The sequence below is a fragment of the Seriola aureovittata genome, chromosome 16, assembly GCF_021018895.1.
Source record: "Seriola aureovittata isolate HTS-2021-v1 ecotype China chromosome 16, ASM2101889v1, whole genome shotgun sequence".
In the NCBI taxonomy this organism is placed as follows: domain Eukaryota; kingdom Metazoa; phylum Chordata; class Actinopteri; order Carangiformes; family Carangidae; genus Seriola; species Seriola aureovittata.
The window spans coordinates 12,626,277-12,651,808 of record NC_079379.1 but is presented as its reverse complement, the minus strand read 5'-3'; the positions used below and the strand labels follow the sequence as shown (position 1 = coordinate 12,651,808).

General features: G+C 39.1%; 1 protein-coding gene across 3 annotated transcripts in view; it reads right to left on the bottom strand.

Annotated features, from left to right (window-relative positions):
- csmd3b (CUB and Sushi multiple domains 3b) overlaps window positions 1-25,532 on the bottom strand; it is a 333,374-nt gene that overhangs the window by 100,902 nt on the left and 206,940 nt on the right. For all 3 annotated transcript variants that reach the window (XM_056398790.1, XM_056398791.1, XM_056398792.1), the window contains exons 9-13: window positions 22,269-22,356; window positions 21,921-22,045; window positions 12,425-12,546; window positions 3,581-3,684; window positions 2,267-2,379 (exon numbers count right to left, since the gene is read on the bottom strand). In XM_056398790.1, coding sequence (XP_056254765.1) covers window positions 2,267-2,379; window positions 3,581-3,684; window positions 12,425-12,546; window positions 21,921-22,045; window positions 22,269-22,356 — 552 coding nt within the window. The remainder of the gene's footprint in view (window positions 1-2,266; window positions 2,380-3,580; window positions 3,685-12,424; window positions 12,547-21,920; window positions 22,046-22,268; window positions 22,357-25,532) is intronic.

Below are 25,532 nucleotides of genomic sequence, written 5' to 3'. Positions count from 1 at the left end.
CACACAGCCACCCACTAACACCACAGGCACCAACCTTTATAGTAAATCTTGTGGGTGATGGAGCCAGCACTCTGGGGCAAACACATTTATCTTGCTCAGAGTATTGATAGAACTTTTCAGGGTATTTAGGTTTTAGTGAGAAAGTCCCATACAGGGATATATACATTCAGGTAAATATGTACTACCTTTTCTGTAGTATATGGCAATCTAAGAATGTTACAAGACTTTAGGACAGGCAGATACAAATAATTATAGAATAAGACAGCACAGACATACTGGGCTCCATACTTGAAATGAATGGGCCACCATTCCTTTCAAACATGTATAAAACAAACACACATTTTAATAAGGATCCCTTAAATTTTGTTTTTAAAGAATATACTGTATGTACGTACTTTTTAAGTTGAAAAGTAAACTTGTCAGTCATCTCTTGTTAACAAACAACGCAATGGAGACATAAACATATCTGTAAAATTTCTATAATGCAGTTGCATATTACCCATCGACTAACTAGATCTATACACTTGAACACCAAAACAAGTGACTAGCTAACACTGGCCGAAATTATAATCTGTGCAATCAAATGAACACCTACAAAAAAATCTGGCATTTGATTAGCCTTATAGGATACATCCAATATAAATGTATCCTCCGCTGTTAAACGTATGGGAATATATGCACTGCAGAGTATATAGACAGGTAAATTCCTGAAAATAAAAGAATGTCGGACCATCATGCCCGTACAATGGAGCATTATTATAAGCATGGATGCATTTAGATGGCAGTTCTCTCCATTAATTTTTCTATTGATCTCTGTGGGGAAATTACTCAGGAGCAATGAATGAGGATATCATAGAGCCCCTAAGCAGATGTCCTTTATTATTTGAAGTTGACTCCTTTTTAAACATGCAGTTCTTTATGTGGGCATGTGTTGTGAACCATTGCATGCCTTAGAGAAGATTATGGGTCATACCGCTTAAATAAAATCACTGAAACAAGACAACTGTGTTGGTAGAGTTTCTATAAGAGAGATAGAATTGTATTACTTGATCATTTTCTATTTGAATGCCTTTGTGCACTACAGAATCTTCAGTGTATATACAACGTTGCACTATTGGAAAATACAGTAGACCTATAAACCAAATATAAAAACCTTCAATTTAATTAGACTGTATGTTAACCATTTTGTATTGGTATCATTTGAACTTCACATTGAAACTCAAGGAGTATAAAGGGCAAAAATATATCAAAACAATGTGTCATCGTCCCTCCACTCGTGGAACTCACTACATCAATGGACTCAGCACTGTGACCTCATTATGACGATAAATCCACAGATGATGACACTCAAATGAGGCACACAAAGTTCATTTCTGCAGCAAAGCTTGCTACACTGTGTTTCGTGGACTGTAATCAAATTCACACTACATCCATCACACAGGGAACTTTGGAAAGGTTAATGTTTTTAATATGGCAGGAGCTGATTTGACAGTGAAAAAAAAAAAAAATCTCTGTTCTTCATTGATATTCAGAAAAAGGTTAGGTGTTGCTACAAAAACATGTATTTTGAATCTGATTGGAAGAGTCTCTCCAGTCTTTGCAACAGTGTCTACCTGCACCCCAGGTACTCTACATCACTACTACTGAGGCCATCCTTACAAAACAAATCATCTTCAAATAAAACCCCCTGTACTGCTGGACTGATTGATGGTGACGAGTATTGACCTTGTAAACTTCTGTGGTTTAAGAGATGACAGAACTGGCTCCAAGCCTATTACATCTCTGCTGCAAGCATCTTAGTAGCTCTTAGTTAATGTATTTCCTCAAAGTTGTTGAATACACAGAATGCAATGGAGTTTTCCAGTGAGTTTAGATCCAAAGTGAGACAATGACTGCAGGTTTACTAAACAGCAGCCACTACGGACAAAAGTCATAATTGCAGGATAATGGCACATTGAATTTCCCTTCATTTCCCAAGATTTCCCTCGAGTGACTTGCTTTAAAGAGCTCATCATTAAGCAACCTGACTAAGAGAGAATGGAACAGGACCACAGGCAGGGAGCAAAACACTTTCCTGATGTTCTTGTTTTATCTTAGTGATAAAACAACTTAAAAGTTTATCTGTGACATACTTTAAAAAAAAAAAAAAGATTAAAATGTTTGTGTCATGCTAAGATAAAGAGAAGCAAAATTAGACGGAGTCAAAAGTAAGTGGGCTGATTTACTTACTTTCCCTCTTTCACTCAATTGCATGCTCATAACTTACCTTTGTAGTTGATCTTAAATCCTATAGATCCGACACTCTCATCTGACTGTAGGTGAAGCCACATCTGGTGGGTCATACTGACTATCAGGTCAGGAACAAAGCTACCTGACAGGCTGGAGCACAAAATGCACGACTATTAAATCATTATCATCGTAACTGCCATTATATAAAGTATCATTTTCATCACTGCAATCACAGTCATAATCAGATTCTCAAGTGCTGCTGCTGAATGTGACCAAATTGCTGCAGCATAATGCGCTAGAACTGAATGCAAGTTTCTCATCGTTCATTCATACTATCCGACCTTTTTTCAGCGTGCCAGCGCCTTTTAGATGTGCAAGCGAATAGTGACTATATGCAAAGTGAACTGAAATCATAAATTTTTTTAGGACTCTGCATCTGTTATCCTTTTGGGCACAGCAGAGCGCTTTCACACTCAAGAACAGTTCAACTTTTTAAAAGGAACACAAATAATGGACTGTTGTTTTACGATCTAACCAGTCACAACAACGATGATGGAGGATTTCAAGCCAACTGGCAACTGACGGCTTAAATCAAGAACTAGAATGAAAGTGGACAGAATAGAAGCAGTGGTAGTTTTTACTCTGATCACTTAGACTTTACAGTTTCATAAACTAACAATAGCGCTGCTGCTTATGAATCCAGCTGGTCCTTATGGAGACAAATCACAATGTGCTTTATGAAATCACCGAAATAAAATGCAAAGAGTTAGTAAAGGCAGCACATTTTCTCAAAGTTATTTCATTCATTTCTCAGTTTATCTCACAACATTACTTTAGTGATCGCTTTGTTGCGATGGGCTGCCTTGTACAACGACAGACCTTGCTTTGTATGTATCTAGTTATTATGGCTCTAGGACGGTAACTGAACTTATTATGCATGATTTTCAAGCCAGGGTGATGCTTTGAGTGTATTTCTACTTAAGTACCTCTTTTAATTTGACGGTTGTTGTGGGTTTTTTTCATTATTATTATTTTTTTTATTGCATTTTACAGTACAACATCTCAGTGATACTTCTTTGCCTCTGGAATTTTCAATGTGTTTTTTTCAGAACAGCTACTAACCACCACCACCACGCATGTTGGCGTTGTTAGAGGTATGATACAGTGTAGGATCTGCCACCTCTGATTCACAGATGAATAATACAGCAGTTAAATATTTATGAATTCTAAATTGTTTCTCTTTGAGGGTTTTACTGTATTCCATTTGACACTCTCTATGCTTGATTTGGACATGAAAAAAACCTTTCACAGAAAATTAATTGGAGTATGTAAAGGACAGTGTAATACTCACACTTGCAGTATAGTTGTAGGATCTCCCACCTCCCCTCCATCTCCTATAGTCAGAGTATCATAGGCTATCTCCAGGTCAAACTCTTCAAAGTTGATCTGGATCACCTACAGTTCACACACAGAAAAAAAGACACAGACATATCAGGTTCAAGACACTTTCAGTTCGACCCAGTCAAAATCAAAAGACTGGTATTTAAGCGTATGGTTACAAAAGTCAGTGCTTCTAAAAGTAATAACCACAAGAAAAAGAAGAAAGCACATACTGAAAACAAACAAACATTATAAAGACCAAAACCCTACAGTGCATGGGGATTTGTTTAATGATCCCAGGTTAAGTACCATCAGTTTAGAGGATGTAGAAGTGGGCCATGATATCTATTACAGAGTATTAGGACCACTGAAAAAAAACAGTAAAATGTCTTGTAAAATTCCAGCTCTATTGTTGAAACATTACAACTTTGCCGAATAATATTACATATTTTTATTTAAATTGTGACTTTATTCTCATGATGTAACTAATGTCCTAATAGTGGCCCTAAGACTCATTGAAGATGTCAGTTTAGCTTGACCCATTTTTTCAACAGAAACTCTGAAATATGGCGGTTAAATAGACTGGGGTAAATGCATGAAAAGCATTGAGCATAGATTTACAGAAAAAATGATAAAAGTAAGTAAGAAAGTAATAAAAGTAACAACAACAAAAAAACTACTGAAAAGAGGAGGGTATGGCCAAGAAATAAATTAGAATAATGTCAAAAATATATGTTTAAAATGATATTGCTCTGCATTGATCCCAATCATAACCAGCATATGCTCCATAGCTGTTTTTATGTTTAGACTTTCACCTATGACCATATCAAAGACACATTTTGCTCTCGTGGAATTAAACTAGACCAAAGGTGAATCATTAGAATTCATTAATGCACCTCACAATGTGGTGTGACTTAATTCAACACAGCATAAGGAACACGGAAGAGATGAGGAGCACCTCCTACAGTGCACCGGAAGCTGTGAGAATCAGCACACAGCTCAAAACTCTGATCAGGAATTATTAAAGCAACACTTTCTGTTTCATCTAAGACCAGAGAGAAACATATTTGGCAGAAAAGAAGAGAGAAAAGCAGAGGGGAGGAGGAAGAAAAAAGAGAAATAAAGCAGGAGCGAGACAGAAAGGGGGGAGTACATAGACAGAAGGAAGGAGATGGAGGCAGATGGAAAAGGGGAGGAGAGAAAAGGAGGAGGCAACAGAGAGGAGTATGGGGGGGTTGGGGGGGTGATAATGAATCTTTGATGCTAGCAATGTGCAGTGTTAGAATATTTCAAACTAGAATTCTGACTTGACCCTGAGGGGAAAGCTCACTTTCCCGAAACTCCCTCCTATTCCTCTTTCCTTGTGAGGAGTTTTCAGATTTCCAGATACAATATTCTGCTGGAGGACTTCAACCCCCCTCCCCCCTTCCACAAAGAAAAAAGAAAAAAAGAAAAAAAGAAAAAAGAAAAAAAGAAAAAAAGAAAAAAAGAAAAAAAGAAAAAAAGAAAAAAAAAGAAATCATACAAGTCTGAATCATCTGCATGCTGGGGTGTTAATAGTGCACATATTCCTAGCGGTTTTTGTATTTTGTATTCAAAGATTCTGTTTGAGACAGACATCATAAATAACCTGGGAACATGATACCACCATGTGCATGCTGAGGTGTAAACAGCTTATCCTCACTATTACCTTAATCACTGAATCTGTGAAGAAAGAGGGAACAAACGAAAAACCGAGCACACAAAAACAGTGACTACGCCTTTTCCCTTACCTGCTGTTCAGTTGCTTATCTGGTGGCAGTGTTGCCTGATTTACTCTTGTTCATGGGGTTAATTTTTATTTCACTCACAACTAGGACCTACCACAGTTTTTGATGTAGCTTGTGGCAGCAAAGGCAGACTAATGTTTTGTCCGACATCAAGTCCACATGTGAAACAACAACCGATGTGGCCATACCACAATAAAATTAAGCAAGATGGAGAGCCCCAGCACCAACATCACGTGATGTGACTGGAAAGGAGTTAAACGAGGGGAGCTACAAAGATGAAGCAGTGGTCTGCCCATTGCTCACAATGCTGACTCAGTCTTATCGGCATGTAAGGCAGCAGATTGGATTAAAGCATTACCTACAAACCTGCTAAACTCTCTCTAGCAAGCACACGCACGCACACCGGCACTCAAGCACACACATAGAAACACACTCACACATACAGGCACATCTAGGTGGAGATTAATGTGTCTATTCCTGTGATTACATAGTCACCATTTTCACACTTATCACATTATTCCTTTGAGCCCAAAGCAGGCTTTCAATACAACAGCAAGTCTGACAGAAAAATAATGTGCACCAGTATATGTGATGATGGTTTTTTTTGTGTGTTTTTTTCTGAAACACCCACAGTATCATCAAAAAGCAAGATCAGATCTTAAAGAAAGATGTATCGTTTCACATTAAAATTCTATGTTGGATACTTTCTTTCATTTCTTGTGGCAACATAATTTTTAGTACATTTATGTTTTATAGGCTCACTTCTATAGTTATCTTAGTGAGGCTACCATTGCAGGAAATTCTGCAGGTGCAGCATTAATGTATGCACATGGAGAATAGATTACCTTTTAAACAGCACACTTAATGTGCTTGAGGTTTACAAATGCTGGTTTGTGTGGGGATTTCGCTTACAGATGATGTTTTTACTGATTCTAATATAGTAGCCTACCAGCAAAGAAGATGCTACCTCCTGACACATGTTAAAAAGTGGAGGTGATTTGGATCTCTTCCTGCATTTAGTCTTTTGGGTTCATCAACATCATAATATGAAAAGAAAAAGTGTGAATGTATGAATATTTTACAAGCTACAAACAAACCCCTCAAGACAAATACATGCTTCATCTCAGTGTGGTTATGTAGCTTTGACACCAGCTCTGGACTTCCTCAAGAACGTCAACCGGTGCTTCACAACTGGAAAATATTCCTGAAGGTTCGTATGAAGTCACAGTGGTGAATAGATGCTGTGCTAATATAGCTGCCATTCATCTGCAAGTCTAAAAAGAGAAAATTTGCCCTTTCTAGTAGCTGAAAGTTGTTATTTGATTTACATTTGAACACACAGTGGGGTGTACTTCCTCAACAGTGTTTTTTTGCTATAAAGGTGAAAAAGAACTCTGGCCAATAAAAAGGGATGAGGGGAATGAAAGCATCAAAAAAATTCAAACAAATGTGCTGAAGAAAGAAAATGAAAGGGGGCAAGTACTGAGTAACATGTGATGTGAAACATGAGAAATAAGGTCTGTTAGTTGGACAGGTATTAGAAACCATCCAGCCTCCTCGGGTTCTGTGGCAAGAAACAAAACAACCCTGTTCGCCCATGCGGTTTCTTAAAACAGACGAGGGTCTGTGTGTTCCACTGATGAAAAGTGGTCCAGCTATCTTTTGTATGCATCCTTTACAGAACACCCTAATGCCACATCAGCACTGTTCACACAGCATTAAACACAGCAGGGATATAACTACATTACACTGAGCCCATGTGTGTCTATGTGTGTGTGTATGAATGTGAGCACTGCACTGAAGTCAACTCCATTTGGAACCTCATTACTGACAGTATGTGGGTTAGTGTTTATGTGTGTGTTGTATATCTCTTTTAGTGTGCGGTGTGTGTGGTGTGTGTGTGTGGTGTGTGTGTGTGTGTGTGTGTGTGTGTGTGTGTGTGTGCGTGTGTGTGTGTGTATGTGTGTGTGTGTGCATATGTGTGTGTGATAGATGAAACTGAACACTCTACATATTTCTCCTTTCCTCTAATTGGTTGGTGTTCATGCAAACATCCATCTCTCTCTCTCTCTCTCTCTCTCTCCCTTGCATCTCTCTGTCTTTCTCTCTCTCTTGCTGTCATCCTCCCTGTCTCTCTCTTTCTAATTGGCTGCTGCATTCCTTCTTTCCATCCATCTATGGCTTCTAGCCAATGAGGCGACAGAATTGAATTTCTGCTTGATAAAGCACTTCCTTTTGGTTGTCGTGGAGACAATGAGGTGGGGGAGGCTCCCTACCCATATTATAATAAGATCTAGGGATACCTTGAAGATACATTTACTGTAGGAATATCTGGAACACCTGGTGATCGACGCAGTCAGTGATGTAAAGCGGGCGCAGACAGGCCCGGGGAATAACAGATTGTCTGTGACAGCATTACAGTAAACCCTATGCCACTCGTCACTCCCCTTGAACATGCTTCTGCCTAGATGGTATAAGTTGTGCCAGTGTGACGAGAGCTGGGCATTAGCTGATGAAGACTGATGGCTCGAGTCTATTGCAACTTAGTGTTTTTCCATTTACTTCTGTTTCATTGAGCTGAACCCACCAGAAACCAACTCTGAACAGGAACCTGTGGGAAAGGCTATGCATGGCTTATACTGTTGCTATGCAACTACTGAAAAATGCATTTGAGTCACAGTTCTCTTTTACTAAATGTTTAACATTTTTTAACCTGAACCCTAAAAAAGTGCTATGCTGTTCATCCTGTCAAGAAGATGCAGGCGCACGCCATTTTAATGACTAACAGTGAGCTAAAGGAGCCAGCGCAGTGATTTTGTTTGTCTTGTGATTTCTGCCTTGTGGATTCAGATTGTATATCTGATTTCTGATTTCACTGCCTGTAAATTAGTGCAAAGAAAGTCCAATCAAAAGTGCAACTTTCTATTCTTTCTGAATGCCATGATATTACACTTTTTTGTGTTTGTCTTAAATCCAGTCTTCTTATATCCATGTGTTATACATGGTACTCTGCATGCAAATGCATATGAAGTTATGCCTAGCCAGTTCATACTTAATGCTGTCAATATATATAACGGAGCAGCTGTATACTGTGTTAATGAACTAAGAAAATAGCTAGACATATAGAGTAGACATGAAATTGCCACAAATTTCATCTTATCTCACACATCATAAACAGGTGATTTGAAGAAAATGCTTTGGCTCACTGACGGGGAAGAGAAAAAGCAGGAAAAAAATTAGAAAATAGTACAGCAGATTTATTTTTGAGAAGATGAGAGAAGAGAAGAGAAGAGAAGAGAAGAGAAGAGAAGAGAAGAGAAGAGAAGAGAAGAGAAGAGAAGATGTCTAGTAATGGCCTTCCTGTCCTGCCATCCCCAAGGTTAAATGAGAACAGGAGAGAATGAATTGGCTCTAAAGGCTCATTCTGCCAAAACTAAATGAAGCAATAACATCAGAGAGCTATAGAACCCCATTAACACTTAACCTGAGAGAGAGGGAGCAGAAGGGTAGGCAGAGAGAGAGATTAAGAGAAGGATGGATGGAATGGGGCTGACAGAAAGAGACACAGAGAAGAAACTCTGTATCTCTTTACTTTCAGAGAATGAGAGGGAGACAATAAGAAATGTGGAATATGTATGGGAAAGGGTGTAATGGAGAGAGTGATACGAGTGAAACAGTGAAAACAGACTTTTCCCCTCAAGTTCCCTCCTCCATCTCCCTCTCTTTATTCTTCCTCTTTCCATAGTAATTTGATGGTTTCAGGCAGAGCTCTTTAATGAAGAATCTGGGTAATTCTGAGGACAGACCCTCTGGGAGTGAGAGAGGAGGAGGGATGGGCAGTGTAAAAAAGAGAGAAAAAGAAGCATGAGACAGGGGGAATGAGAGAAAGGGAGTACAGGATGAAATAGGGAGAGACATGTACAAGCAATAAAAAAAGAGATGTTCTGCTAGTTGGAGAGGCAGGCTCAGTTGGGACTATTCCCTTACTCTGAATGTGTTATGCTGCTTGCACCATCACCCTCTTCCCCATCTCCCCCCTCTTCAGCTACAGACTCTCTCTCCTTTTCCCAGTGCGTATTTGTCTATTTTTTTTTGCCTTCTCTCCTCAGGAGATCAACTGACCACTCACCTGCCCGCTAAGCTGCCCCTCATTCCCTCATCAGCCTCCTAACTGAGGACAGCTTTTTACTGCCAGTGTGCCAGATCATCAGTGCTCTCATTCTGTTCTAGCCATTCTCGCCTGTTACCTGTTGTTCACCTGCCAATTCCCCACTGTTTGTTTGCCTGTGCCACCTGCACAACATAAGCCTGCTTTTGAACCTAGTAAATTACCTTTTACTCCTCTAGATGCTTCTCTGGATCTGCAATTTCCTACTGAACAATGACAGAATGTGAGTTCCTAAACCACAGTGAACCTACAAACACTGGAATGTGACCGTGTCCAAAGCCTTTACTGGAATATCTGTATATCTCAATATGTGTACACCAAACCATTTTTGCAACATTGAAATGGTTCATTAAACATTGTCAACATTGTGACATAAAAGCCATGTATGTGATTTATTTTAAGCCTTTACCATCTTTGATGCCCCTTTCTAATTAAACAAATATGTACCAATCGGTTAGTATTCACTTTGTTAAAGTAAAACACATTAAATGTACATTAAAGTCAGCAAATAACTGAAAAAGTCCATCATAGTTGGATTTCTTTTTTTAAATCGTACCTCATGTCACTGTACTATTTCTAAATATTAAATACACAACATTTCTGGAAAACTGTATCGTCAAATTGATTGATTAATGCTACTGACTTCACAGACTTTAAAGCATTTTTGTTTAAATTCAGCCAAAAATCCACCAGCAAGCAATGACACTGATCTGAAGTCTGATTGTACCAAAGATGCTAATCCATGAGGGAGATGAAAATGGAGGTTGACTTTCTTCACGATTTAGCTAATATGACTGCTCTCGCATGTGCCTCTTCACAGGTGTCCCGCACGGATACAAAAACTTGCCAAGACAGATGAAAAATGAATGATATGGGAGATGGTCCAAACTAAGGATTAGTCACTTTTTTGTGATGATCATCTCTTTTTCCCTCGCCTTATAGCTTCATCTGGCTCTAAATAGGCTTAGTATATTTATAAGCCTCCTTCTCCTACTCCTTCTCTGTCATACAAAATTTCTATAAACGCCTAACTGATGAATGTGGCCATAGCCCTGGGTTAAACTTTCAGATTTTGGCCAGAAGCAATGCAACTTGGATATGTTTGGTTCTCCTTTACTTACACTACACACTGAGTTTCACTACAGCCCCTTTAAGTGCTTTTTATTTATTTATTTACTTATTATTCTTTAAAAATATTGTTTTGGAATGTTTTGCATTTTATTGATGGTATATAGTGAGTATATACAGAGTGAAAGAGGCAATGGTTAAAGAGAAAGCTGAACCAGGCAAGTGGTGGTTTGTGTGATAGGTGTCTTAGCCCCTGATGCACTGCGTCTGTGATTCTAAACGGCTTCCCACACTCCTCAGGTCAGAAACTGCACACATTTACAGACTCACCAAGCCTCTAGTTTGATGTTATGTCATACAAGACGTATACTGTGTGGAGCAGTACATGACATGCATATAATTCAATATGGCGTATGACATATTGTACATATTTATATATATGATGTGGTGATAAAGGGCATGCATATGATTCAGTATAGTCCATGACATACTGTTTATGTGATGCAATATAGCGCATGACATGTACATGATATAGTACTGAACATTAAAGTACATGGAAAGATGCCATCTGTAAAGCCTTTAAGATAAAGGGCTATAAAATATGACTTGATGTAGCCACAGTTGATCTGGTCTTTGTTTTAACCAACATGTTCGGCAACATCCACTATCATACATAATACATACACATTCATTTTCAACTTCTTCCCACACATCACACATGTATACATACACACTCCAGAGAGTGCAGAAGGGCATTAGTACTGTAGCCTTCAACAGACACATACACATTGTAGCCTTCAACAGAGAATGTATTGCTCCAGGCCATAAACCAGAGGCCTTGGGCAGTGACAGAGGGAGGGAGAGGCAGAGGGGGAGAGGGAGAGAGAGAGAGAGAGAGAGAGAGAGAGAAAGTTTTTGAGCAAGATCAAAGCAACAAAGTGTGTGTGTGTGTGTGTGTGTGTGTGTGTTGTGTATTTGTGTGGGTGAAAAAATAAACTACAGTGTGTGTTTCATCACACATGTATGAAAAAGTCTGTCTACGCGCGCATGTGAGGGTGCACATATGTGTATGTGTGTCCCTATGGTGCTGACGCAGGTGTTGCCATTGACGACAGAGCGGTCACCACAGTGACCCTGAGAGGAATAAGGATGTGTATCCTGAATACCAATCAGATTTCTCCTGGGACATCAAGCAACCAATCGCAGCTATCCATCTGACCTCCAGCCTATCATCTGCCCCTTTGCAGGATTAACCAATCACGCAGAATTCGACACTGATATGCCCTGACTAGCATATAATTTACAGTACCTCCTACAAGAATTATTATCAACACATTTCAATTATGTAAAAATGCTGCTAAACTAACTTTGTAAATGCCTGTAAGATGTGCTGTGTTATATCAATTAAAATTAGATTGGATGCATGAAATTCAAATGGAGCAAAGCCTGGGAGCTAGTTCAGGAAGACAACTTGAAGACTACATGCACTCCCTATTCTTGCTCTTGCAATTGCTGCTGTTGCTTTTTTAACGTTCCATAAGCACCACTTCCACACCATCTCTCACCTTTCTGATTTAAATTCCCCTTTTGGTAGGAGTTATTGTCATATTCTAAGTGTTTGGGTATACTTGCAGAGAGTAACTTGACAATAAGCTATGTTTTAATACAATAAACAAATCAAAAAGTCATATTCATATATCCATTTAGATTTAGAAATGATTGATAGCAATGTATGTTAATCAACAACAACAATATGAATATCAGAGTTTGTTAGACAGACAGAGATAAAGGGAGAAAGAATGACATTTACCTTATTGGGATTTGAAGCAGTAATTATCCACACACACTGTGCGTTGCTCTCATATTGAATTGGGAAGTTAGGAGATGTAAAGGTTCCTGATGGACCTTGAAGATTACTGCCACATGTCTTCACTGTGAACAGAGAAAAATAAGGTCATTTTTATTAGTAGCAACTGTGAGTGATATTAGCAAAAGGAAATTGTACATCATGGGGTCACTGCACTACAATAGAGACAATTACCTTCAAAAGTAAACCATTTAGGTGATGCTTAAACAAATGTTCTCAGAATAAATCAAACAGCAAAATATAGCACTTGTGGGTGACAGTAGTAATCCAGTGAAGAACAATTAAAAGTGACACTAATACAACGCTGAGATCAAAAGAAAGGGTGTGGTGACAGGAAGAAGAGAAGAGAAGAGAAGAGAAGAGAAGAGAAGAGAAGAGGGTCGGATAGATGTTATTGATACTGTCAGCGACATCTCCCTGGATAGAAGTACTTAATTGGAAGCTATTGGCTGTGAAATACCACAGGATTAGCAAGAGTTGCAGTATTGACTGATAGAGAGACTCACCAGCAATTTACTCTCAAAATCTATTGAAAGTCAACAACTTCCATCTACCACCTGAGTAATAATTACATTCCATCTTTTAAAGAAGTAAAACATCTATAGTGCAGCTTGGTACAACACACATCTTACAGTGAGCAATGACGCTTGACCGGTTGACCAAAGGTCTAAAAGTGTATCACGGTGTGGTTTGAGTGGAGATTCTCTATGCAACTCCATAGAAGAATATTCCTGTATGTCAACACTTGTGTGCTGGAAAGTAATACACTAATACTGAAGTTACACTCAGTGGGGTGTTGAAAATGACACATGCTAGTTGTTCGATAAACCAGCTAAGCCTTTATTAGGCTGTGTGTTCTGACTTGATGTGATAGGGAACCTGCTTTTCTGTCCTTGGGTCGTCCTGTTAGAGTTGGGAAGTAATTTTCTGGTTGGGTTGAAGCAGCATTTGTTCCTTAATTAGTTTGTTCAGTGGTAGGCCATAAGAACACGTACAGTTAACAGCCACGCACACACACACAAACACACACACAAAAAATAAAAGCACATGAGCACAAACGTTTATATGGTCACATTTTACATAGACACACCACATCCAGTCACACACTGACACGTACTGCACAGTCAAGAAACAAATGCATTTAACACTACAAAGTAACAGACATACACACACACACACATACAATTAGCAGTGTCACAGGAGATTTGTGTGTACAAATACATAATGGACGTGTATCCAAACATACTTCATACATGCTCACCATCCACACACAATTCACAGAAGCGCATATTTACAAATGCTCCCAGTCACATAAACACACACATGGCTGCTTCTGTGACATCGTGGTCAGAATGAAAGCAAGGGACAAGTAAAAGAGTCATACCCCACAGTGTGTTTGTGTGCGTTTCTTTGTGTGTGTAATGGGGTGTGTCCATGAGATGCTGTAAGAGAGTGTCAGAACAAGTTCAAGAAACCTTAGAGACACCTTATATCTCTGTAGTCTGTCTCTCTCTCTCTCTATGTTTGTTTCCCTGTCTCTCTCGCCGCCTGGATCTCTGCCTGAATTTCCCATGACTGAATCCAGTTGATGCTTGTTTCTCTAATTCTCAATGCATCTTGAGATGACCTTCTCTTGTGCTCAGCTCACTGCAGTTCATAAACTGATAGATACACAGAGATGAAGTGGGTGTGTGTTTGAGTTGCACATGAGAAATGATTTATCTGCATGTCTCAAAGAGAGCGTGTATCTTAGTAACAGTGGGTGTATGTGTGTACATTGACAGCTCAATCAGCGTGGCCTGAACGAATGGCCAGTCCATCGCCGTGCCAACAGCAGAATGGGCACGGTGTTGCTATAGCGATAGTGCTGAGAGAGTTATCACTAGAATTACCAGAGGAGCTAACATCCCATAATTTATATTAAACTCCATCCGTCTCTTGGCCTGCATCTGTCCGTCTCTCGCTCACTCTGTCTTTCTCTCTGTGCTTTTTATTCACGCTGTCTTGGTCCCTCTGTCAGCCATTGTCTGCAGTTCATGATTCACAGTGTACTCTGTCATCTGCTGTTAGTATCTGTCCATCTCTTTTTCTCTCCATTTTTCTTCGTGTCTCCTCTTGTGTCTTTTGTATGTTTTACTTACATATTAATGCATCATAAGTAATAACCCAATCAGTTAATATAGTGTATAATAATACTGAATATTCCTGATATTCCCTCACCACATTATAACTGACTTTATAACAAGGTTAGCACATTAGCATCTTATAAAGCTGTTATGCTGAACATGCTGTTGGTAAATAATTGCATATTTACACATCCAACAGTCGCAAAGCAATTAGCATTTATTTGGTCTTGGGTAAGTAGTTGGGGTATGTACACTAACTAATGCTACTTTTAGCTCTGTTTTGGTCTCGACCAATGCCTGGTGGAATTATCTAGCTCTTTAGTGGCTAAATGCTCCCCCTCTGTTTATAAGTTCTCTTTCTGCTGTTGCAGATAATGTACAGACAGTGTCAGAGGGTTTTTGTCTCCTGTGGTTGATGAGAGCTGAGTTTGGTGGCCAAATAAACCACAAAAAAACACAATGAGCTATAAGATCTATAGAGCTGCAGAGCCTGGTCATAATTCTCTGTAGGTGTGTCACCGTGACACCTTTTAGATTACACATAATCCTTTCACCCATTGTAATATAAACACAGTCAGCAGCTTTAAGTAAGATTTTGAGTGTAGGACTATCACTTGTAATGGAATATTTTCATAATGGTGGTCTCACTCACTCTGACAGCCTGCCTGTCAGTCTGTGTAACTTTGTCTCTGTGTCTCTTTCTCCCCCTCTCATCATTATTTATACTGGCACACAGTATAGAGGGCTTGAAGCCAAAAGGGCCACACTATCATTGAAGTGATAATGAATTCTAGATTAAATTAAAATTTTGATGAGGTCTATCTGGTACTAAAAGCATATTGTTGGAATCATGAGCGAGATTAACTGAATACTTTAGGCTGGGAGGGCAGAGAGAGAGAGAGAGAGAGAGAGTGTGTGTGTGTGTTTCTGTGTGTTTGTGTGTAACAACATATCCTCTTTTGAGTTTATATATTCAGATCAACTGGATTCCCCCAGGATTCTCACTTTCTCTCTCTCACTCTAGCAAATTGACACAAACATGCATACCCACACAAACCATTGGGAGGCGACCAAAATTAAATTATGTTTCAGGCAAGGATCACATTGCCAAAGCTTATGCTGTAGCTCCAATGCCCTTGCTCACAGTTCTCCAAAGTTTTGTTTTATGGCTTCAGAGTATAACTGACACACCCAATAAGCACTGGGAAGGTTTCTTTGAGAAATGCTTTTGAGTATGAATTTCAACACTGTTCAGCTTCACAGTGTTTTAACTTAGTTCCCCATTCTAGCATAGCAGAAACTCATAAGTGTCTCATTCAGTCCGATCTCTGCCTCACACTCAAGGTCCATAACTGGGCTGTTTTCTCAGCAGGATGGTCTTTGCGGTTAGTGAGTTGCCCCCCCAGTGGAAGCCTCAGGTTCAGTCACCCATACGGCAAACCCTGCTGAAGCATACCAAGGACACTTAACCCCTACCTGTTCCAGATTGTGTGCCCGACCCTGCTCCCCAAACAGAGTGCATAAAGAGAACTGTGTGCTGGAGATGGGTGTAAGTCAGAAAGAAAATAAAACCAAATCATACGCATGAGTTTTCAGAAGTACAAAATTCATGTGCTGATTTTGAGATGGAGCACTTCTGGAGGAACAATGTCCTCTTGGTGCAAATGCATGTTTGGTTTCAGTGCTAGTTTGTAAGATGGCCAACTTTTTGATGTCATCAAAGATAAATTAATGGCATGCCCTGTTGACAGTGCATATAATCTACCAGTTCATCACGAAAAGCCTACAAGCCAAGAGTAAGGTGATTTTGAAAGAATGGTTAACTTGCTTATGATGGTAATTTCCTCATCAAAGGAAGTTTATGATTAAAGTAAATTAATAATTAAAGAACAATCCCCATAAAAAGAAAGTTCTCATTAAAGTAACTTTGACAAGGATGATGTGTAACGAATGAGACAGGTAAGCTAAAATGAAATCATCAAATCTCGATTTTGACAAAAAGGGTTAGAGGGTACCTTCTATTTTTATGTCGATGACAAGGATACAAATATTACTTGTCAGGCAATCACGTTCAATTTTAATCACAGGCAGTCCTTGCCTGGATTGTATTTCAAAGTTTTATATGGTACCCACAAGTCTAGCAAATTTGAGTTTGGATGAATATTACAATGTCAGAAAACGTTTACACCAGTAAAATACACTTCGACCAAATAAGAGTTTTTGAGTGAGAACTTTTCATAAAGTTAATGTGGTCACACTAAGGCTTAGATCATGGTTTTGATTTGATTTGGTTTAGCAGGAAAGCCAAACTTGCCGTTTTAACAGACTGCCTACAGGAACAGACAGATTGACCAATGGACACAGAGGATGATTGATGACATCATTAAGCTGGCACACATTGTTCCCATGTCCCTCGCTATGGTTAGAGCTTTAATGGGTACACATACATACATACACACACACACACACACACACACACAACACACACACACACACACACACACACACTCAATCACACGTGCAGTTGTGATTGACACTGTGACAATGTGAAAATGTCACAGTGCCATTTAGTGTAGTTGTTGTACAGTGTGTATACACATTCATTTCTGCCCTTTCTTCTTCTTACTTCCTTTTCATTGTTTCCAATTTTACGTCAACATGTGCATGTGCTTGCGTGTGTATGTGTGCGTCAGGCTGACACGTAGCACTCTTCATTGAGTATATTTGAGCAAATCAACTGAACTCCCCTCGACTTCTCTCTCTCTCTCTGTCACACACACTCACACAGAAAGAGAGAGAGAGAGAAAGCAAGAGAGAGAGAGAGAGAGAGAGATAGAGAGAGAGAGGGAGAGTTGGCTCAGTGACCTTGCCATCTGTCCATTAATCAAGGTGCCACATGGACAATCTCTTTCGCTCTCTCTCTCACTCATAAAGTGTTGTAGGAGTGGACAGAAGGACACTGCAGTTTGATGGCTGTTTTTGTTGTTTATTTTTATCAAGTTTTGTAATTGTTTTATTGTATCTAATAAAGTGATTAACACTCTGTCCCTCTCTAATCTGTCTCTTTCTGTTGGCTCGCTGTTGCGATATAAAGGGCAAATTTTCACGATACATTCAATTTATGTTCTCTCTAATGTTTCAATAGACACATTTAGCTGTATTCAAGTGTTTTGACAGAAATGACCCTTTAATAAGTCAGCTGGCTTGATGCTTCCTGACAGATTGCCTCTCTCAATGTTATTCATGAGTTTCCACATTGGCTATTGGCTGGTGTGGATGGAAAGGTCAAATCTGAACTGTGTTCAGCTAGACACAGCCTTTCTCTCATTCCATTTTTGTTTAACACGATGAAACAAAATAGGCTAAATAAGGACATCGTACTTTAGAGAACACAATGTTTTCTCACTGACAATCAAATGTACTTGTAATGAAACACAATCATGGCTGTTCTGCACTCCCATTATAGTTTACCTGTTGAACTCATTTCAAAATTTTATTTATTTTCATGCACCTGCAAAGCAAGTGGAGGTGTAAAAAGCGGCAAAAGGCCATTTTCATTGGGATCAAGTACATACTTTTTGTGCTTGCGTCTGTTAGGTAATTTCATGGTTCCAAATCAACATACTTATGCCAAGGTGGAGTGGTGCAAATTAGGTTGTGTTTATGCATATGCAGCACAATTTTCTTTTGTTGGCTTACACATTCTGGTATGGACATGCACCGGCACTTCCACCAGCTCAGTCCACCTCTTCAAACATTGTGGGTATCTTAATTAATTAAAACTGGCAGTTAACCTCCTGTATTTTTCCACTGCCTCACAGGTTCCATGTTTATACAGAGAAAATCATTTGAAAAAAATGTAGTCAATGATACTTGATATATTTTACTGTACTGCAGCTTATTGTAGTTGCAACCTAACTGAGTAGATATGTCTTTCAGTATCATTCATGATCTGAATTTCAGTATCTCTGTATATTCACATTTAAAATCAACTTTAGAGCTTCCAAGTTTCGGAAGCATTTTGGTGTGCTGCATAACCACAGGCTCCACAATCATTGTTCTCTGTTAGGGGCCAGAAACTGCAGCTTACACAGAAGATGAGATGAACTGATGTGATGCTGTCCATTACTGAAGTCCATCTTCACCCCACCTGCTGATACTATAGCCCTCCCCCTAACAATGCAAGCTAGCTCCCCTTCCGGATTGTGCTACGTTTGCCAAGCTGGAACTTTTTCCTCTTTTTACTAAAATTGCAAAAATGCATGATTCTGCATACACTGGCATTCAGTGTAATAGAGCCTGGAGTGTCAGATGCCTAGAAAATCCTTTCACATCTTGATTGGATGCCTACATCCAATAGATATGATAATAATATATCCTGGTTGCTGACTGGTAAAATAAAGCTTATCTAATTAATGAGCCACAGACCATTCAAAGACAAGAGCAAAGTTTATTCTACTCACAGTCTATTAGCTTTAGAAAAACCCTTTTCTTTTGCCTTTGGGCCATTTTTATTTTCGGAATTTCAATATTGGCGTTTTGTCCCTAAGGGGAAACAGATTTTTGTGACTAGATTTAAAAACAGAGGAGCAGTCTCTATATTCTACTATATGCTTTTCATCTAAGGCAATGCTACCAAAACAGCTTTAAATGTATATTTGCAATGTTTTGCTTTTCTGTTTTTTCTTTTGAGTGATACTGTCATAGAGCTCAAAATCTCAGCATTATTGTCAAGAAGATATGATCCCAGTTTTACATGTATCTTGTCCTTCAAGCAACCTCAATATTGTCATTCTGGGTTTTATGGGATTTCTGAAGATGCAGACCTTTCTGTTTCACCAGACGAGGACAGAGATATACTGCATAACAATGACACACAGCAGTACTTGCTTACAGAATATCAAACAGAAAAAAACTGTGTCTTCTTTCTCAACACTATTATTGTCTTAACAAGCATGGAATGTGGATTATTTAATGTGTGTACGGGTAGGCTTGCCAAAAATTATGTCATGAATGGTAAACAATAAATATGAACTGTTTGCCTTTTAGGATAGGGTAGCAAAATTTAGTATATGCATTTTGTATTAGGGGACCAAGCTGGAGTAACAGTGCCTTCCATTGTGAGATCCTCAGAATAACAAAGATCAACTAGCACAGAATCACTAGTTACTTAGCAACAACCATGGAGCGGGATGGTTCACTTTGTCATGGTTTTGTCAAAAAGTTGTTCACTGAACAGTTGTTCGTGCTGGGAATACAAGTGTTCTTTTGTTTTAAATGAATAGAGCTGTAACGATACAGACCTGCTACTCAGAAGTTGCATAGTTCTGTGAAAGTGTCTCACCCTGCTCACATCCTTTTCCTTCAAACATCCCTGTTGACTGGGGGCCTGATGGCTCTGTTTTGTGGTGACTGCGGTCATTCTTTTTCATTTACTGCTTCAAGGGACATCAGTGACTTTTAATGTCAATGGTAATCATACTTATGCTTAAACCCATTGCCACATGCAGGTAAACGCAGGAGTTGATTGGCTTAATGTCAGTGGCTATGCTTAATTGCTCGTTATAAAGTGTTTAGAGATGATGAATACCTTAGAGCCAGTAACAATCTTAAAGACCCAATCAAAGGGTATCAGCACTATAATATCTCTGATAATGAGTTGGATAATGAGGTTGATTGGCAGGGACCAATCAGAGCTCAAGTCATATCCAAACTGTGTTGGCTAGGTTATATCTTGCCTGATTACAAGGGTCTGTGCTGTCATGGCAACATCAGTCCCCTGTGTGTCTGATTCACATGTGAAATCCAGAGTAACAGTTGAGGATAGCGGTTGGACTATGTCCTTTAACCAGAGAGTAAGAGAGCAGGACCCATGACTGACTAGCATCTACCCTGTTCATTTGTTTTAAACAATAATTTGAATCCCTGCGGACTCCCAGGTTTCAACTTTGTAACTGACCTTGCACTTTGACCTCACAGTGGAAGAGCGCTGGTACATCACAAAATCATCATCCAAGCCTGGATGGATTCAGCGTTTTCTTGAGGCTCCTCCTACAGTAAGGTTAAAACTGTGAAGCTGAAACTGGTTCAACTAGCATTTCTATCTCTGAGTTATGTTCCAAACACTGTATATTTATTTTTGCTAAAATGTTGCATTACCCAGTTTAACTGGTGTTCATATGCTAATGTATTGTGATAGATTTAATTTCAGTAATTTCAGAGAAGCTAGAATTTCAGCAGAAAGAGTAGGTGTGACAATTTTTAGCTTTGCCTTTGTCCGCTGATCTTTCTCCTTTTCTGTGATTATTAGTTAGCTGTTCAAGTAGCTCTCTCTCATCCTTTCTTTCCTATCTCCTTCTCTCTCTATCTCACATACACACACAGACACACACAGACACACACACACACACACACACACACACACACACAGTGAATATTGGTTTTTATGTTAAAGTATGTGTCTCCAGCCACAGTCTGAAGCCTAGTGAAGGGAGACATGACAAACGGCTTTGGCATTTAACATGACAGACGCCCTCTCTCTTTGTCTCAGTCCCTCTGTGCGTGCACGTGTGCATGTGTGTGTGTGTGTTGCAAGTCTGAGACTAAAACAGTGGCAGATGTGAAACCAGAACCAGTGTGGAAAGCTGAAGAATGAAACGTGTTAATTATCAGAGCACTTAGAGGAATGAGGAAAAACACACATCTGTCCTCGTGTAATTAAATCTTTAGAATCTGTTGTCACTTTTGCCTCTTTACTGTAAGTACGAGCAGATGACATATCTTGTGTCATTTTAGAACCTGTATTGCAAATTGCTGTTTGATTTATATGATATATTGACCAATAATGATCAGACATGGAGCTTGCTTACAGAAGCCTTTACCTACTGTGAACTGCTTTTATGATAAACGGTGTCATTTTAGGCCCTGAACAATCACTATCATAGCTTCCCTGATGAAAGCATATAACTGCTGCATGTTAGTGAGGCACTACACTGCAAACATTGGATTACGGAGTGTTTTGATTCATGATTTTATAGCCAGAGGCTTGAAACAGAATTGGGATTTTTTCCACTATAAACGCAGCCCTGATCAATACAAACTTGTGCTGAGGAGAGGCCAAGGCAACACACTGGCAACAATTTGAGGCAGTGTACATGGGCAGTTGTGCTTGAGTGTTTACTTACAGTCCCTTCACATTTATGATTACAGTCTCTTCCTCTGTGTTGGTATCACAGAGTCTTGGCAATATGAATTACTGTGGTGTCAGTAATTTTGTATACTTGTGGCGATGCATGTCGAGAGCTATTTCTTACCTTTACAGACCGGTCTATGGTCACTCCAGGCTGCGAAGACTTCAGCCACTCTCTGGCAGCTAATAGTTTTACTGCCCTGAAGAACATAGTCTTCTCCACAGCTGAACTGCACCACACTGCCAATGCTACACACACACACACACACACACACACACACACACACACATACACACACGCACACACACACACAGTGGGAAGGCAGGGATTCAGATATACAGATAGATAGGAAAATCATCTTTGTAAACACATGTGCACTCAATCTGTATAGATGCATACACATGCTATATGTCTGAATACAAACCTTTAATCTTAGGTCCACGTGTGCATGTTATTGAGTGCAAATTGTACCTGAAGTCGCTGCCATGGCGTTTTCCATTCTCTGGCTCTCCTGGGTCAGGGCAGGAGTTGGACGCCTGTCTTACACCGCCTTCATTTACTACACAGAGAGACAGACAGGTGGAGATTCGGGGACAGACAGGTTAGGATACGGTAAGGACATGGCCTACAGTAGAGCTACACAGGTAAAGCAAACAGACAATCCCTTTATAAACAAACATTCGTCTACATGCATGTGCATGCATGGCTTATACTACCACTTTAATATTTTGACTGTTATACATAATACTTTTCTTTTTATGTTCCAGGTGATTATGATTATGAATTTGATTATGTCGCCATGCTATAAACATTGCTGCCAAATTAAGACCAAAGAACTGCTTCAATGCATACTGGCATGAATCTTCAACTGCCTGATATTCTATTGATAGTATTCAGCACAAGTCTTGCCCAGGAAATTTCGAGCTCTCCACTTTTAGTTTCGGTTTTGGAAGCCTGCCTGCCCTGTCACTTATTCACTTTACAGGCAGCAGGAAACAGGTGGAGGAAGAATCAGGTTCGACAGACAAGGAGATAGGGAGACAGACGGGTTAGACAGTTAGGTAGGCAAACAGGGTCGACACTCTACTCCAGATACAATCTTAATTCTCTCAGCAAGCTAATCTTGACAATAACACTCCAAACATCCCAGTGGCAGAACAGAGACAACAGACGAAACTGTACAAATACTTTGAGACTCAGACACCATGACAAACATACATCTGACACGATGCATCTTTTTTTTTTTTGTCTCTTTCTGTCTATAATTATAAAACTCCTGTTGTAGTACAATATATGTAGCTAGCTTTTATTTCTTTTTTCTATTCTTCCTTTCTTTTCATGTTTTTTTTTAAAGTGTTTTTGCTGCTGTCTTCTTTTTTTTATTCTTGCTTACTTGTTGGGTTTCTTAATGTATTCCTGTCCTTCGCCTTCGTCCCCTGCCTCCTTTTCCATATCAATAACCCCACAACTATATTTCACTGGCTTTCCTTAAAAGACACCACAGTATAGAATTTTTATTTCCATAAACCTGAACCATTCAGAGTCTATTCTTTCTCCTGAGCATTTAAAAGGTATAAAACTTTCAAGAAACATAGCTGCTGGGTTTACTTTGAGCAACGGACAGTGTGTGTCAGTATGCATGTGGATGAGGGCAGAGAGAAAAGATAAAAAGCTTCTGTGTCTACTCAGGGAAGCCAAAGAAACATAGCTGTCAGGTCAGTGAAAGAATGAAAACACAAATAAGTCTGTTCCAATTCAAAAGCTTTTCATTTTAAAACTTTTCCAGCTTAAACACATTAAACATAAAAGCTTTTTTTTTTTTAAAGCTGAAAATGATCCATCATGTGCCACAGAGCTGTTTCCAGAAGGCTGGCACACAACAAAAGTATTTGTAATATAGTATTTTAATGAGCCACAGTCCATTGATGACCTATTTTTTTACTCAATTTAGGGCCTCACATGACGGGATCTCTCGTATTTGTAAATGAGATCAGGGTGAGAGAAAAATTATTTGAATAATCATTGAGTTCCCCTCATCTTTCATTCACACCAATGAAAGTTAAATTAGGCCACTCTGAGGATTTTAAAGTGTGTTTTTTTCAGTTGCTCATCGTTTCCTAATGTCTGGTGTCAGTAGAATATTACCAGGGGGAGAAACTGTCTTGGTGTACTTATTTACTTAAAACTATACAGCAAAAAAAATACCCCATGGTGTATTTTGATATTCAAATGCATGGACTGATCAAATGAGAGAGAAACACAACTTATCGCGTACTTTGGTGTGGTACAATATTCAGTTTATCTTTAAAGCAGCAACTACACAACGATGTGGCGGTGTTCTTTTGATTACTTATTTGTTTTGTCTGATTAAATTACGTTTGAATGTGGAAGAATTCATAATGATATTTGGGTTCTGAGTACATCCTCATGACTCAGCATTTTTGTTTTCTGCATACTTTCACCCCATCAGTTTAAACTCATCTTCACCCAGCTTTTGTCATCTTTTATGTCTATAAGTTATTTTTGCTGCTGTAATATGTCACTGTTCATCACAACTAAACAATGTCTTTTTGCATTGCATACAGCTCCAAAATTTAAAAAAAAAATGTTAATCCAAATTTACAGGTTTTTCAAATATTTAAAATGAACACTGATTAAGTTTTAGGTTTTTAAAATATATGCCCTAAATATGCCATTTTAGTTTTTAGTTTGTTTTTGTGTTTTTCTGGTACTATAGCTGCAAACAGATATTGGTGAAAACTAATACTAAAGTTCAATTTTATCTTATGTCAAACAAAAATGCTGATGCCAGAAAACTCAATTAGATGTAACAAACACGAGCTGGATGATTATACTGCCAGTTTCTGCTTTCACACAAACACCCTCCCACCCAGGCTGTCTGGGCTATTCGACTCACATGCATGTACATGTTCAGTCTGTATCAGCAAACCCAGCAGGTGGTTGGTGTGTGTTTGTGTGTGTATTTGTTAGAGTAGATAGTTTGTTGCTTTGTTGGAGCGGCTAATTTGACCATCTGGACTATTAACACCATAACAGAGGGACTGGTTACAGTATGAGTACTACAAGCACACACTCTTACACACAAAACTCACAGAAGTCACACACTTACACACACATATACATACATGAACTTACACAAAAACACACGTACAGAAACTAAAACATGTGTATAGGCATCGACAGACGGACAGACACACACAAAGAGGTTTTGTGCTTCACTGCAGAGTTAAACCAGTCAGAGGAGAGGAAATTAACGCCTGAACCAATCGGAGCCAGGACAATTAACACACAAATTCACACTTGCAGAATCAAACCTCAACCATGACTCTCCAAACTGTCAGGAAACCTGATGAATCTGCACTGCACCGTGTCTCTGTGCTTTTCCAGCAGCTCATACAGTATTTAAGAGATTCACACATAAACATACACTCACACAAACACAAATTGGACGAGTAAATAAATCAGATATGTTAAAAAGAGCATCAATAGCAAACATGCAAACCAATTCACAACATAGACAAGCAGGGTCTATGTGTATGTACATGTTGTTACATGTTTGTGTTTTGTTTGTATTAGTGTCCTTGTATCAGTGCATATGTGCATGTGTCTGCATATGTCCCTGCAGGTGTGCAATTATGTGCATATGCATGTTCGGTATTTATGAGTATGTACCACTGGCTGTGCAAGTGTGTGTGTGTGTGTGTGTGTGTGTGT